This window comes from Rattus norvegicus, chromosome 1, assembly GCF_021556685.1.
Source record: "Rattus norvegicus strain SHRSP/BbbUtx chromosome 1, alternate assembly SHRSP_T2T, whole genome shotgun sequence".
NCBI lineage: Eukaryota > Metazoa > Chordata > Mammalia > Rodentia > Muridae > Rattus > Rattus norvegicus.
The window spans coordinates 212781988-212798147 of NC_141534.1; the positions used below are offsets into that span (position 1 = coordinate 212781988).

At 52.4% G+C, this 16160-nt stretch overlaps 1 protein-coding gene across 14 annotated transcripts in view; it reads right to left on the reverse strand.

Annotated features, from left to right (window-relative positions):
- Ano1 (anoctamin 1) overlaps nucleotides 1–349 on the reverse strand; it is a 148586-nt gene extending 148237 nt beyond the window's left edge. For 7 of the 14 annotated variants that reach the window (XM_087562212.1, XM_087562196.1, XM_087562141.1 and 4 more), the window contains exon 1: nucleotides 167–331. In XM_087562212.1, coding sequence (XP_087418338.1) covers nucleotides 167–299 — 133 coding nt within the window. In that variant the 5' untranslated portion in view covers nucleotides 300–331. 14 annotated transcript variants of the gene reach the window in all.
- Between the last annotated feature and the right edge of the window lie 15811 nt (nucleotides 350–16160).

Below are 16160 nucleotides of genomic sequence, written 5' to 3' on the forward strand. Positions count from 1 at the left end.
GGATGCCAGGTTTCTTCGAGGGACCATTACTAGCCCCCACCCCATCCCCGCGCAGCAACTGACCATGTCTGTCTGTCTGTCCGTCTCTCAGTATCCCCTGCAACCTCCACCCAAGTCCCTTCGCTCTCCTCCTGCAGAGCAAGCAGCTCAGGGAAGGTCCTACCACCTGAGTTGGGGGTTCCTGCGTCCTGTGCCTCGTGTACGATTGTTTCCGGTCCCCTCTGGCACTCTCGGTCCGCAGGGGCTCCCTCTCGGGTCAAGCCCTCCAGGCTGATGTCGCTGTCCTGTGTGTCCTGCATGATGTGTTCGCTCCGGACTCCCTGGGTCCAGCAGAGGGACCGGCAGAGGCGGGAGGAAGGCTGAGCCCAGCCGCCTGCACCGCGCTGCTCCGCCCCCGGCGCTTTGGTCCTGGGGTCCCCCCAGCTCTCCGCCCCAGGGGTCACGGGGTCACCTGCAGCCGCGCCCTCGCCCCGCCCTGTTCCCGCCCCCCATTGCATGGGAGGTGCCCCCAACTCTAGCCTGGCCCCAGGGTGCAGCCTTGGACTAGGGAGGCTCACAGGGTGGCCCAGCCCCGCCCCTAACCCGCAGGACCCTGGGCGACCATTCTGCCAGTTTGTGGGAAGAGATGAAAAGGCTAACGCCTGTTCGGCAGTGGGTTGGGGGATTGTTTTATTTTATTTTTAGTCAGGGTCTCACTTTGCCGCCCTAGCTGCCCTAGAATTCACAGAGATCCACCTGCCTCTGTCTCACCAGTGCTGGGATCAAAGGGGTGTACATCACACTCGCTATTTGATTTATATTTTATGTATGTGGAGAGGGAAAGTGGGGGAGGGTGTTGAGACAGGGTCTTGCTATGTTGCTGTGGCAAGCCTCAAACTGGCCACAATCCCCCTGCTTTCATCGCTCAAATGCTGGGATTATAGATGCGATCCATCACCCTCTGGACAAAATCCAGGGAGTTTCAGGGTATCTTTTAGGGTAACCCCTACCTGTGCAGAATTTAAGACGCTGGATAGTTGAGAACAGCCCAGGTTGGAAGGAAACTTGGGGATTCTCATTAACTGGAGCAAAGAGGATTTAGCCAAGAGCTTTGAGCCTCTGGCTGCTGTTTGTCCTGGGCCCCGGCTGCTGCACAGGCTCTGTCTGGGCGGGGATCCAGAGACCCTGCTCTCTGGGAGGCTCTGTGGGATGGGCACTCTGAGCGACCCACGGCTCAGAGGAGGTACCTCTTGTGTGACATTTCTAAATAACTATCATAAATTGTGGGACAGAGGACCATAAACAAAACGTTAATCTGCTGGCTGGGGGGGGGGGGGGTGGTGGGAGGGGCAGGTGGATGGGAGGCCAGTCTCAACTTTTCGGGGAAAGTCATTTCACCCTTCTAGTAACCCCCGGAGGAGATGAAGTAGGATGGTGTTGACAGCAGAGAGCTAAGGACCCTGGGTCACCTGCCAAGTTGACTGTCCACTAGTGCTTTGGTTGAACCTTGATGGAGACAGGTCCCAGACACTGTGTGACCTCCCCACTTCACTCTCACAGGGAAGGAGCTCCCAGCTAGGGGCATGAGCCATGGCTCATCTCCCTGCCAAGCCTGGGCGAGGGCGACTTGGTCCCCATGTATATCACTCTGAGTGGAAAAGACTCTCGTGGATGAGCCACAGAGAACCCTCTCCAGCCAAGCGAGCCCTGTTGTTTTGCCCTTGTCTGGGTGAGCCTGGCCTGAGACGTTTGGTGCTAGGTGGGACTTTTCCTCTCCCTGGGAGCCTTAAGAAGTCCCCCTGGGGTGTGCCTGGTGTCTGCTGAGGAGGTCACATGGAGCCAGGGGCTGCCCCCGTTCCCTCCCAAAGTCAGTCATGATCCATCTGACCAGTGTGTGGGAGTCAAGATAAAACTGGTTTTTCTTGGAAGGGTCTGATCACTAACGTGGCGCACAGCAATAGCTCTGTTGTATAAATACACAGAAAATTCTAGAATTCTTATCCTTGAAATGATGAACTGTAAACCGAAAAGACTCAGGGGGACAAAAATGTAAACACTCTCTGGGACTATTTTTACTCCCTCATTGTTTACCTTTGGGGGCCGGGGCTGGCTATTGTCTACTGAGCCAGGTTTTAAAATACACATTTTTTTCAAAACGTATTATCATCAGAAGTATGCTAAGGAGTATTTAATAGAGGTTGATTCATTCAGACTGAAGTCAGGTTTCCTTTCTTTCTCCTTGTCATTATCTTGCTTCCAATTTATATCATATTCATGTAAATTCCTTAGCTATGACCAATCAATGCACAATTGCCCTGTCCCCTGCTCGGAACTTCACAGGCATATCATGCTAGAGACCTGACAGCCAACACCTGGGACAGCACCCCCTTGGAAAAAGATTGCTCTCAACTGCTATTTCAGCCAATGAAGTCATATGGGAGCCTTGCTGTGCTGGCTAGGCAAAGGTGTGGCTTCCCTGTGGCCCTCACAGATAGAATAGAGTGGCCCCCAAGAGGAATGCCCTCCCCACGTCCCAAGAAGGCCTGAGGCGGGGACCCTCTGCAGTGAGGGCCTCCCCAGCCTGTGTACATTGGGGGAGGTATTTATACCAGCAAGAGGGGTGAGCAGTCTGAGCGGGGAGGTGACGTGCCTGTCATTGGAACACACAGCCATCATTATGGAGTAATCAGAGAGCCCAGCGTGTCATTATGGAAAATGGTTTCCCTTTTTGGTGAGGTGGAGAGGGAGGGAGAAGGCAGCACTTGCAAGGCTGTGGCCAGAACACAGCTCAGGGGTTTGGCACAGCTTAAAATAGACTTTGCCAGTGATGCTCTGGACCCAGATGGGACAAGCTCAGTCCTCCCAGGAGGCAGATCAAGACCTGTAGCTTCTTTGAGCCCACAGTCACACTTAAGGTCACATGTAACCATAAGACCAAGCCATGGTGGGTATCAGAGGCTGAAGCTAGCGGGATTGGGTGATGATTGCAAGGGTCTCCTTGGATCCCCTCTGAGCTCCTTGTGGATGGTCTTTAGACTCTCACTTCATTATCTGCCATTAAAGATTTCAGTGTCATTGGGAACTGAGAGCAAAGCACTCTCTTCAGGGTCTGAGACTCTAGCAGCTTACAGAGGGCACCAGATGTGGATCTAAGCGCTCGGGGCTCGCTGACACTGAGTTTGAGAAATAAAGCATTTCTGTGTTGTGCTTGTGACCCGTCTGAACCTAGGCAGTGGGACAAAGGCTAATTCAAACACATTTCACTCTTAATATAAACTTCCCAAAGGAGTATTTAAGAGCCGTTCAGACCATTAAAGGTGCTATTTGCTATATGAAAATGGATCCCCTGGTTCAAAGGGAATAAGGAATAAGCCACAGACCTCTCCTTCCACTCCCCTCCAGATTCCGGAACCTTCCCGGAACCTTTAGGTTTCCTGAAACTTTCCTGTCCCTTAGGTAAACCAAGGGACACTAAACCATCTCATTCCCCCTGCCCCTGACGTCGCTCACACACTCAGGGCCAACATCATTAGTGCACTGATCTCTCATCGACTCAAGGAGAACCTGGCTCTGTGAGCACCTGCTGTGGGTTAGGCCACTGCGATGGGTTAGGCTGGGAGACTGACTCAGAGCAGGATGGCAGGGGCGGGGCAGGCTTTGATGTGCAGATGCATAACTGCAACCCCAACACTTGAGAGAGGGAGGCAGGAGGATCAGAAGTTCAAAGTCATCCTCAGCTACAGATCAATTTCAGAGTCAACTTTAAGACATAAGACTCTACCTCAAAAGACATAAGCAGAGGCGGTGAAATGGCTCAGTGGGTAAAGAAGGCTTGCTGGCAAAGCCGATGGCCTGAAGTCAATCCCCGGATGGCAGGGAGGTGGGGGAGGGAGTTTGTGGAACCTTGGGTGAGAGTCAGGTGATGCTCCTCCTCATACCCTTCCCGACCTGGTGGGAAGACTAGTCTCTGTACAGGCTGACTAGGCTCACAGTAGGCCTGATCTTGGGAAGCAATCCAAGGAAATGTGAGGCTACCAGGTGATGGGTGCTGTCAGAGGTGGTTCTAGGTGCAGAGTAGAGGTGCTCGGTGGCTAGGCGGGGTGGGGCGGGGTGGGGTGGTGGTGGTGGTGGTGAGTGTGGCCAAGGATTTGGTCTCTCTCTCTCTCTCTCTCTCTCTCTCTCTCTTTCTCTGTCTCTCTCTCTCCCCCCCCATGTGTGTGTATGTGTGTGTGGGTGTGTGTGTGGTGTGTGGTGTGTGTGTGGGGTGTGTGTGTGTGTGTGTGTCTCACACCTGACTGGAGGTCACAGGCTGACATTGAGCACCCTCCTCATCCCTCCCTTCTCAGTTTAATTTTCAATCTCTCATTGACCCTGGATCTCCATTTGACCAATGCATCGCAGCCATTCTCCTGTCTCTGCTCGTCCCCATGCCAGGATTGCAGGCACATGTGAATACTCAGGGTTAATCTAAGCACAGCAAACACCTTTTCTAGTCTCTCTGGGCCTTTTGTCTGATGTTTGTTTTTAAGACAGGGTCTCTTTATGTAGCCCTGGCTATCCTGGGGCTTGCTTTGAAGACCATGCTGGCTCAAACTCAGAGTCAGAGCTCCTGAGTACTGGGATTAAAAGCTTGCAGCAACATGCCTTTTGTTTAGTTTTATTGGTTTTTTTTGTTTTTTGTTTTTGTTTGTTTATTTGTTTTGACGCAGGGTCTCACTATGTAGCCCTGGCTGTCCCAGAACTCAAGTTTTAGACTGGGATGGCCTCGAACTCACAGAGATCCTCCTGCCTCTGCCTCCCAAGTGCTGGGATTAAAGGCATATGCTACTATGTCCCGCTTTTTTAATTTAAGACTAAGTTTATAACCCTATGTAGTGAACCCGCACCAGCATTGACTCTAGAGAGAAAAAGCTAGGAGATGCCTGAGGTTCAAAAGCCTAGCCAGACAACATAGCCAGTCTCAAGCCTACCTTATGATTTTTACCCACAGTCCCAGCCACGTGACTTCTAAATGACCGTCCCCATGTACTGCTTTGGAACATGACACGTAGGGAGGAAGAATAACATGCCAGGACCCACACAGTGAGTAAGTGGAGACCCTGGATCCAATCCCAGGCTCAACTATTCTAGAAAGTTCTGCTCAATTCCAGAACTTTCTCTGTAACACTGTATGACCTTGCATTATTTCTTCCTGGCATTTAGGGGTGGGGAACACACTCCAGTGACCACACATGGCTGCCAGGAGTTATGGAAAGAAGGTTCTAGAAACAAGAGGGTGAAGTGCTGTCCTGTCCCATCATGGCTTGCACCTGGGCACTCTGTCCTTCCCTTAACCTTTAGTTTGTTTACTCACAGAGATGAGGCTGTGAAGGACCTAGTGTGGAAGGCAGTGCACCAGGCATGTCCTGGCTCTGGCTAATGTCTCACCTTAGAATCTGCCCACTCCACTTGAGTTTTTGGAGTTAAATGAACTGTAATTAATGAGGCAAATATTTGCCCTCAATATGCTATCGGAGAAAGCAGGATGCCTTCGCAAAGAGCAAATACCACTGACGGAAGGCTCTGCCTGGCAACACAGGCAAATCTCCAGTGGCAGATTAGGGGTATGGACAGGGAGTCCCCAAAGACCACAAGGCTGTGCCATGGTCCGAAGGATCTCAGGCTCCTTTGAGAGCTGGTGAAGTATGCCTCTGGGGGAAAGAGTGAGTTACTAGTGTTTAAAAGAAGACAGTGGAGAGGCCGCAATCTGTGTATCTACTGTTCCCAACGGAGCCTTGGGATGGACTTGGCCATTGGAAACAGTCCCATGGTCATCTGATCCATGGAGTGGCCTTGGGGAGATGGCCCCTGGGTGGCCTGAGATACCCCTTCCAAGAACAGAAGGCAAAGCTCAAAGTCACTGAGTTCTTGGTAGAAGGGAGAGGTTTGTCCCAAGTGCCACCTCTCCCTCCTTTAATGTGGGTTTAGACTATAATGATTCTCAAGGTCAGGCCGCCCTCAGGGACACAAAGGCCCTGTGGCTCAACCTCCTCTCCCAAAGGCTGGTCCCAGCCTCCTCCTTGTATGTCCCTTTGAAACGTCTTCCCAGTCCCTTTCAGCCGCCACTTGTAAATGACAGGACTCTCGGGGGCCACATTCACAAAGCCCTACTTTCCAGGGCTAGGTCAGCTTCCCAGAGGAGGAGGGAACTTGAGAGAGGGCTGGAACTGCTCCTCAGGTATCTCCAAAGGCATCTGAGTGGACACACTGCCCACGAGGCCTCTGGGGACAGCCCTGCGGGGGGGAGGAGGTTCCTTTGTCCTTAAGAAGCAGAGAGTGAAGCATGTCCCCAGGCTACCCTAAAGGGGTTGAGATAGGCTATGACTTCAGATCTCACCTGGAGACTGGGCTAGGCTTTGGTCCATACTCACACCCAAGGCCACAAGAATGGGAACTTTGGTCACCGCAGCTGGGTCGTGTGTCTATTTCTACCTTAAAGGGTCCTCTTGTGTCACCAAGTCCCTGTACTGGTGTGTTGACTCATAGCCATCTCTTACCAGGGCAGCAGAAGACTATGGGTACTCGGGCCCATGGCTGGGTACAGCTGGCTGAGGTTGGCTGTCAGAGGCCCAATGTGCTATCACCATGAAATATGGTCTAGAGGGGCAGCTGGTAGCTGGAACAAGCAGTTTGCTTCTTCTGGGGTCTTTGGGGGCAGAGGTTGGAATGGCTCCAGGATTGACAAACAGAAGTTCTGTCAGATGCTCCTGGGCCCTCAGAACTCCACTTAAATGGTCACCATGTGGGGGGCTTTGACCTGTCAGGTGACATACTAGACTCATCAATGTTGTATTGTGACTTTAACTTTGACAGCTATCATAACAGTCTTGGCCAGCTGAGTGTAGTCTACCTATTCCGATAGACGTATCCCTTGTGTTCAGGGAAACAGAAGAGAGTGGGAACCGCTGGAGACCAACAGGGACCATGGGAGAACACTGGGGATGACTGGAGACCGTTGTGGACTATTGGAGACCATGAGGGACCACTGGAGACCAGTGGTGATCCCTGGGGACCATGGGGGATCACTGGGGACAGCTGGGGACCACTAAATATTGCCTAGACTTTGTGACTCCCTAGCATGAGTGACACGAGCAGGATTCTCAGCCTGGGCCCATCTTCTGGAGACTCTTAGTGTAACTCCTGTCCTTGCTGGCCAGGTCCAGGTGACCCAGTGGTACAACAGCTGCCTTCTCATCACTCAGAGAGCAGAGAGTCAGCTGCAGTCAACATGGCCAGTGTCACAGGTGGGGTCTTCAATAGCAGTCACCCATCGTCTCCTGTCCTGCAAGTTAGAAGTCAGATGGGGGATGTGAGGGCGGCCTTCTCACAAGCTCTCTCTCCTTGCATCGTAGAGGATGTTCTCTCCCTGACTCTTCTGTGTCTGTTTCCTGATCCCTGTTCATGTAAGGATCCATTGTGTGGCTTGGGGACATTCAGGTACCCCATTTTATCCTAATACAGTCACACACTGTAGTGCTGTGGATGTTGGATGGGGACACAGCCTACCCAGCAAAGGGTCATTTTAAACAAATATTTAGAAATTTTTTAAATTTTATGTATGCAAGTGTGTGTATGCATGCATGCATGTGCAGTACTTGTATGAAGCACTTGTGGAGACCAGAAGAGGATGTCTGATCCCCTGGAACTGGACTTAAAGTTGTTGTGAGGCACCATGTGAGTGCTGGGAGCTGAGCCCAGGTTCTTCACAAGAGCAGAAAGGCCTCTTAATCACTGAGCCATCTTCCTAGCCCTGAAGGGTCATTTTTAAACTTTAAATGTTTATTATTGTTGTATGTGTTGAGTGTGCAGTGGGGTGGAGGTCAGAGGCCAATTTACCATCTCACTGTCCACCAGGGATGACCTTGCCCAGCCTAGGCAGAGAGCAAGACAGTGAGGCCATAAAGCCAAGCCTCACAAACAAAGGATGGACCCCCATTTCCCCTCATTCTCACCCCTACCTTCTCCCTGCCGGGCAAGCAGCTTGGGACAAAAGCCCAGAGAATTCAAGGACCATCCAACATGTGTCACCTGCCTGGGTGGATAGTGCTAGCTTCAGTCTCTACACCAGGGGGACACATCCAGAAGGGCATGGGTCCCAGAACCACTGTCCCATACATTTCAAGAGAAGAATCTCTAGAAGTTTCATATTTCTATTTCCTTTTATTAAGGGAGAGGAGCCCTGTGGGACTCTGTCACCCTGAGGGTCTATGCCAGGAGGAGCCCAAGCCATTGCAGGATCTGTGACCACTCTGTGTAGTGATTACTAGCAACCTTGCAGAAGCACGTGGTTTCCAGGAGCCAACCTGCAGGAAAGGGTCATTTGTCTAGTCTAGAATCCCATTCCACCTTCTTTGCATGGTACTTGCTTCAAGACACGGAAGGGAGCCCATTGCTCTGTCTCCCTCATAACTAGTATGGTCACATAGTTCAGGTGTGGCCAACTGAATACCTCAGGAGCTGTCAAATGGGACGGACCATGGAGACAGTTAGGCTACACTGATCAGTGCCAATGGCGGCCTGCAGCAGTGTGTGGGACCGTTATTCCTTGACTCACAGCCCTTCCCCAGCCTTTGTCCCTGCCTCCAATTTGTTTCTGTCCTCTCTGGGGGCTCTGGGCTGGATAGAGTTTGCCCTTGAGCCAGCATCTTCATCTGTCCAACTGAGCCACAGGATCCTGTGTCTTAGACATTGTGAACTACAGAGAGATCCCTGCTTCTCTCTTGGTGCTGAGTGTGGGACACTCAAAGACAACATGGGTGGCAGGGCGGGAAGGTATGCAGATCCCCATGTCAGCCACAGGTGGTCCTTAGGTCAAGTGTCAGTGTCAAAAGCACCCAGCCCCACCTCTGACCAACGCTGACATCCTAGACCAGAGCTTGTTTCCCCTGCCTCAGTTTCCTCACATGAAAAATGTACATCTACAATAGTGCCTGCACCAAGGGACATCCATGACAGTGCCCATCAAGGTGTCATGGAGAGCAGAGACCAGGAGGGAGGCTGGAGCTGGTTCACAGCTGGAGTCAAGTCCTTTTCTTTTGAGTCTTTCTCTCTCTCTCTCTCTCTCTCTCTCTCTCTCTCTCTCTCTCTCTCTTTCTTTCTTCTTTTTCTTTCTTTCTTTCTTTCTTCCTTTCTTCCTTTCTTCCTTTCTTTCTTTCTTTCTTTCTTTCTTTCTTTCTTTCTTTTCTCTCTTTTGTTTTTGATTTGAGAGACAGAGTCTCACTCTGTAGCCCAGGCTGCCCTGGAATTCACAACAATCCCCCAGCCTCATTTTCCAATGCTAGGACCACAGTCCCCTGAGGATGCTGGGCTGTGGCCTTTTTCCTTCTGGACTCCCACAGTCTGTTTTGCAGAACTCTTTAAATCAAGTCCCTTCCACCCGTGCTGACCCGCATGGAATCTAAGCAAAATGTGAACTCAATAGACCATAGCACAGACTCCAAAAGGTTCCGTTCGAGGGGGGAGCTCAGAGATGTCCCAGACTCTGTGTCCTGTCCCCAAGAACGAAAGAGAAAAAGGTCACTGCATTTTTTCAGAGGGAGAGAAAGAGTAAACAAATGACAAGAAGAGTCTAAAGAAAAATAAAGAAACAAAAGGTCAGAAGACAGCACCCTGGGCAGGGTGGCAGGTGTGACCGTCACAGATGGATCCTGAAGGGCATGGGGTGGAGATCAGGGGTCTCAGCCCACAGAAATGAGAGATGTACAAAGGCCATGAAGGCTGCTCTTCTGAAATCCACTCCTGTTCTCTGGAATGCCATCCTAGGGAGGACTCTGTTCTACCCTGTGACTCAGGCCTCAGGCACTGCCCCTGAATAAGATGTATTTACCCAGAAAGTTCTTATCAAGATGCACACAGCTCAGCAGTTGAGCATCCATCCAGTTGATGGCAAATCAAACAATTTCACAGCTCCAGGAAGGCCACCCATTGCATCAATGGGGCCTCATACATTCTGACTGGAATGCACACACAGTGGAGCTGGGGAGGAAGGCAGACAGGTGGACAGGATGGGTGTTGGCCATTCCAGGGGAACCCTGCCTAAAAGGCATGTGCCTTGGAGTAGCCCAGACACCCGAGGTGACAGTGACTTTTCCAGAGGCACGCACATGCCACAGAGCCACAGTCTCCCTCAGTAGGCCAGGCTGCCCTAGAGCTCACCATCTGAGTTGATAAACTTGTAGCCACCCTCCTGCCTAAGGAGGGGCTCAGAGTTTCCATAACCAAGGATTTAAAGTCAGCCACAGCCTGCCAGGCTGGGCTGAGGGTCAGCATGAGGCCCAGGGCACTCACATGGTACCCCTCCTATAACCCACATCTGGGACCTGGGAGACAAGCCACCTGGGAGACTCCCAGCAAACAACAGACCTGCACTACCATGCCCAACACCCAGTGTGGCTGCTTGAGAGTCACAGGGAGGAGTCAGATAGTCGAGGACTTCAAGACAGGGTACCCCTAGGGTGACTCCAGATTGTGGATTAAGCATGTCTTGGCTCAATGTGAGTGCCCTTCCCCAGGTCTGGACTTGCTGACACTTGCAGACCAGCACTGACTTCACTTCTCTGGGCTTTATTTTAGGGCGGACAGCAATAAAGTTCCAGACTCGCCCATCTGCCTTGGAAGTGGGGGTTGGTTTCGGGAGTGTGCCAGCCTTGGCCCAGAAAGTCTGTGGGAAGAAGCACCCTCCCAGCACAGGCCTCGCTTAGAGGAGTCTTCCTTCTGTCCTGTGGGGGGAGACGGCTCAGTCAGAGAACCAGATGTTGGTCAGTTGACTGACCACCATACACATCTTCATAAGTAGAGGAGTAAAGATCTGCATTTATCCATCAATCATTGGTCCAGGGTGGGGCTTGGAGCCAGGCAGCAGCCAGGAAGTAAGTGGTCACTAGTGGGTCACTATCAGGGTGCAGCAGGACACCAGTCAGGTGTGACAGCTGTCTTCCCAGGAGACAGAAGTGGGGAGCTTGACTCTGAGGTCTCATCCCACCTGATGGAAGGACTCCAGAGTCCAAAGATCTGAAGAGTACCAATCTCACAGGAGCCAAGCAGCAGACAGGGCTATGATCTGCCCACAGCTACACAGGGAAGGACAGGTCCCCACCTCTGTGTTCTGTTCTCCATTATCTCCTGAGAGGAGTCTCAAGACAGAGACACAAGGGACATTCAAGTCTGCCTACCTTCTGTGTGTCCTCAGACCAGTGACTTAACTTCTCTGGGCCTCAGCTTTACTCCTAGTAAAGCCATGGCACCAGTTTTAGGAGCTGGTCAGCCCTGCTCTAGGAGCCATTGGATGGTTTATCCTTGTCCCTTCTGTAGCCTGGGGTTACATTTGTAGGATGGGTACCACTTGAGCCTGTGTCTCAGTGAGTTACCAAAGCACAGAGTGGTACAGCCCGTGCTCTGGGTGGTTTAGTGGCTACACAAGGGAGACAAGAGCTGAAGGGCAGAGGCCAGGGAGAAGGCTAAAAGTGTCCCATACCTCTTAAGACGGGGCTGCAACTAAGTTCAAGGCATCCTGCAACCTACACAGCCACTCAGAAGGCAGGAACCCATGCATGAGGACACACCCCGGGAGCCACTTTGAGAGGACAGCTGCATGTGTACATCCATGCCTGGACCCACTGTCACCTTGCCTGTCCTGTCACAGCCAGTCCAGGTCCTCCCTCGTTGGCCCCTGAGAAGCCCCCATCCTTACTGAGCAGCAGAGGTTCCCACGCTGGCTCCTCCACCTTGTTCGCCTCCTCCATCAGACTACCTTCCACGGGTCAGCCTCAGGTGGTTCCTGCTCCCTGCAGCGGGTCTGATGCCAGGGCCACCCGAGGTGGCATGAGACACCTCTGCAGCTCAGACAGGCAAGGAGGCCGCACCCAGGGCGAGAAGGGTTTGCAAAATGACTCAGTGGCTCTCAGTCAGGTGTTCCAGGATGGTTAATGGTTACTAGAGAGACAGACCCCAAAGTGGGGACAGACCTTTGAGAATGGGGACAGACCCTCAATGTGGGGTAGAACCCTAAGTATGGGAACAGACCTCCAAAGTGGGGATACACACTAAGAATGGGGACAGACCTCTAGTGGGAACAGACCCCTGAGGGTGGGGACAGACCCCTCACGGTGGAGCCTACTCCTCAAGCATACGGATGGGCCCTCAAGGTGGGCCTCCTGACCTAGAACAAGCCCATGGGTGCTTTCCGGGACATAAGTCCAGGTTAGAGGCTGGCATCAAGGACTGGCATCCAGGGACCCTCACGCTGCAGCACTGGGTCAGCGAGAGCTGTTGCCCCCTCAGTTCTCACTGCCCCCGGCCAGCATCTACTTGCCCATGGCCCATTGCCATGGCCACCAAGCGCCTCCTCCCTTCCCCACACTCTTCCAGGCACTCAGCCTTGAACACAGGATATAGAGGGCTTTTTTCACAGGCCAAACTGCCTGGTGGCCTTTGCCAGTGCAGTGCAATGATGTAGATGTAGCTGGCATGTACTGAACACCTACTGTGTGCAGGTGTCACACTCAGGCACCTGTCCTCCTTGTCCCTGTGGTGGGTCTCTGCGGCTGCAGCCAGCGTAGGCCAGATCTTTGAGGATTTGTTTGATGTTCAGAGCCTCTGATGGCTTTAAACCTCAACACTAGTCTTATTATTAATACAGAGGCTTCAGCTTAGCCCTCTGGTGAATCTCACACTGTCAGAAAGGAGGGGCTTGGGTTTATCTCCCAGGGAGAACCGGGCTGGTGGTAAATCCTGGGGGCGGGGCGGCAAAGGACCCCCTAGAAGTGTTGCCTCTGCCTCTAGGAGACTTAAACCTTATCCCAGCTGGATACCAATTCTGGCTCTGCTCGGTTAGAGCATCCAGGTTAGATGCTCCCCCCACCCTTTCCCCCCAGTCTATTGATAAGTGACAGGTTGCCATTTTCATGAGGCCCCAGCCTGGCTTTAGGCAGAGCTGTTGGCTGCTGACTGCAGACAGCACGCTCCGGGATCCTGCGGTGCCCCGCGTGCCCAGCTCACGCGCTATAAACACTGAAATGAAATATTGCCTTATTTGGCCATAAAGCCCAGTGATCACTGAGAGGCCGCTCTGCCTTTGACCGTGTGAGAAAGGATGGACTCCACCCCGTCTTTGGCTGGGGTGGTGGGTGGGAAGGCGCTGCCTCGGGGTCCTGCACAGCTGCAGAGGCTCCATGCACTAGGAGCCCGGGCGCCGTGCAAACATCTCCGCCTTATTCAGCTCCATGCTGGCAACGCGCAGGCGTGTCCTGAGGTGGGGCAAGGTGCTAGGAGAGCAACGTTCCCAAAGCACCATTGACAAGAGCTGGCAAAACACCTGAGAAAAGAAACCGGAAGGAGGAAGAGTTTATCTGGCTCACAGCGCGAGGGCATGGTCTATCTTGGTGGGGTTGGCATGGCGGCAGGAGCATGGCGGCAGGAGCATGGCGGCAGGAGCGTTAGGCAGATGGTCACAGTGCAGCTGCCACAGTCAGGGAGAGACACGCTGGTGCTCAGCTCACCGTCACTTCTTCATTTGGTTCTGGACCATGGGGCGGTGCCACCCACATTCAGAGTGTGTCTTCCCTCTGCAGTTGACCTAGTCTAGAGAGTTCCTCACAGATGTGCCCAGAGGTGTCCATGGTGAGCCTAGATCCCACAAAGTTGACATCAGGCTTCTGTGCTGGGCTGGGGACAAGAGAGGACTGTGCTTTCCCTCACCAAGGCTTGCAAAGGTCTCTCTCTCTTTCTGGGCTGCATCCTGTCCCCTTGATCCAGGGCTGGAGCCTCTGAGCCTCTTGAGAAGGACGCATCCCTTAGTGGTCATCCACCAGAAGGCCCTGTTAAGAATGCTCCCCTCGAAGCAGCTGAGGGCTGCCCTGGTGCTCCTTTGGGCAGTGACCCGAGTCACTAGGAAGGAACTAAAGCCATAGGGCGGTGACTTACAAACAGGACACATCTCAGTGAATCACGGGACACCAGCAATGGAATGGCAGATCCTGTACTCACACTGTAGCACGGCTGTGCCTCACATCTGTTCTCTTTGAGTCTCAGTTTCCTTGTCTGTAAAAAGGGCTTGCTAAGAACTGCCTTGACCATGAAGGGTCGTCATGAGCAGTGGCACCCACCATTGTTAATGAGATTAAATAAACCATAAAGTAAGAGTCTGCTACCTTGGACATCCCCTCGGGCTGAGATAGAGCAACAATGGTAGAAGCAAGATGGCTCCTTTCAAAAGCTGATGGCTCTGAGCATACAGGCTTCACAACACAAACCAACAATGTGTAAGGGGCTGGCCTGTGCAACTAGGGGTCACCCGGTCTCATCCGTGTACCCCAGGCTTTTAGGATAGAAAACAATTTCCATTTTACTCAACACATGAAGCATTCTGAACTATGAAGAGAACTACAGAAGTATGTAATGGCCAGGGTCCAGATGGCCAGGGTGAGGGACAAGGTCATTGACACTCTGTGGCTGTTGTTCTTGCCTTTGAAACAGGCCCAGCTCCCATCATCCTCCCAAGTCCCTCCCCCTCTCCCTCCTCTTGAGTCCATTTCTGTTGCTCAGTGTTCTTCCTGGGCGCCCAGCCCTCCTTACTACCCTGTACTGTCCCTATTCCATGCCTACTGCTGTCCTGCATTCAGAGCAGTCCTCTTATAGAACCTGGGACCCAGAGGACCTTGGGCACATCTGACTTTAGTTCTTGCCCAGAGTGGGCTGTCATGTGGCACCGGCCTAGACTCACTATGGTACACCCCAGGATGAGTTGCTAACCACGCCAGTGCACCTGGCCACAGTTGTGAACCTCTTGGACTGTGTGCTGGCCCTGACAAGGGGCGGGTGTGCGTGGGTGTGCACAAGTGTGCCTGCGTGCATGTGCGTGTATGTGTGCAATCTCTACCCTTAATTCTTCTCAGTTCAGAGCCTCCTGGACTCTACTGTGCTGTGAGAAGGATCGAGCAGCAGGGTGTTGTTGGAAATTTCCTGCCTGCCTTCCCTCTGGGTCCTCAGTACTGGAGGGAACCCCCCCCCCATAAGATGGAGTTTTCCTATGGACTCCTGGTTACATGTGGAGACATGTTATTCCCAGATTAGTCAGATGTGGAAAGTGGATTTGAACCTGTTATGCTTACCCTATTCAACTTATTATACCCAAGGCAAGAAGATTATTCACATAAGAGGCAGGCACTCCTACCTACAGGAGGGGCACAGCCCCATTATGTACTGGGATTGCAGAACCATTTTTTCAGAAATGTTTACTTGAAACAGGATCTCATGTAGCCCAGGCTGGTCTCAAAATGGTTGTGTAGCCACAGATGGCCTAATCCCCCTGCTTCCTTCTCTGGAGTGCTAGGACATCAGACTTGGCTATCTGCCTGGCTTTCTTAGAAACTTCTAGAAAGAGCACTCATTAAGTGGCTAAGTAAGGTGGTGCAATGTCCTCCTCTGATCTTGGACCTACTCCTTTCTCTAGAAACCCTTGCGATAATGAGGAAGAATAGATTTTGCTCCTACTAAACTTGAACCTGCTTATCGCCTGTCTCTCTGGCTCTTTGAATTGCCTGGGGTGTGGCTTGGCTGGCGGCCCCCATAACACTTTTGTTTGAGCCTCAAGATCTGATGACAGCTGAGGCCCAGGAGACTGTCGATTCCCCAAGAATGCACAGACGCCTTATTTGGGATTGCTGAGAGTATGAATTCTGTGGGGAAGGGGTGGGGGTGGGGGTGGTGATGGTGCTGTCTCAGGAGGCCAACCACAAAATGAGAAACTGATAGGCCGGGCCTCAGGTTTGGCTCTGAGTACCCTGGAGGAGCCAGGAGACCTAAGAACGGCTTTCTTCCTCCAGGGAGGCAAGGAGGTTCCAGAAGCCCATGTCTGGGGAGGTGAAGGGGAGAAGAGGAAGAAGAGGAAGAGGAGAGGAAAAGGAAGAGGAGGAGGAGGAGGAGGAAGAAGAGGAGGAGAAGGAAGAGGAAGAGAGAGGAAAGGATTGGGAGAGAAAGTTCAGGCTGAGGGCCTAAGGCCAGGCAGAAAAAGTCAGTCAAAACTGCCAAGAGCTCATTCTCACACCAAAGGCCAAGATCTCAATGGCCAAGATCTCATGGTTTGTTTCCCTGTGAGGCTCAGAGAGGTTAAATAACCTGCCATGGAGCACACAGTCTACTGAGCC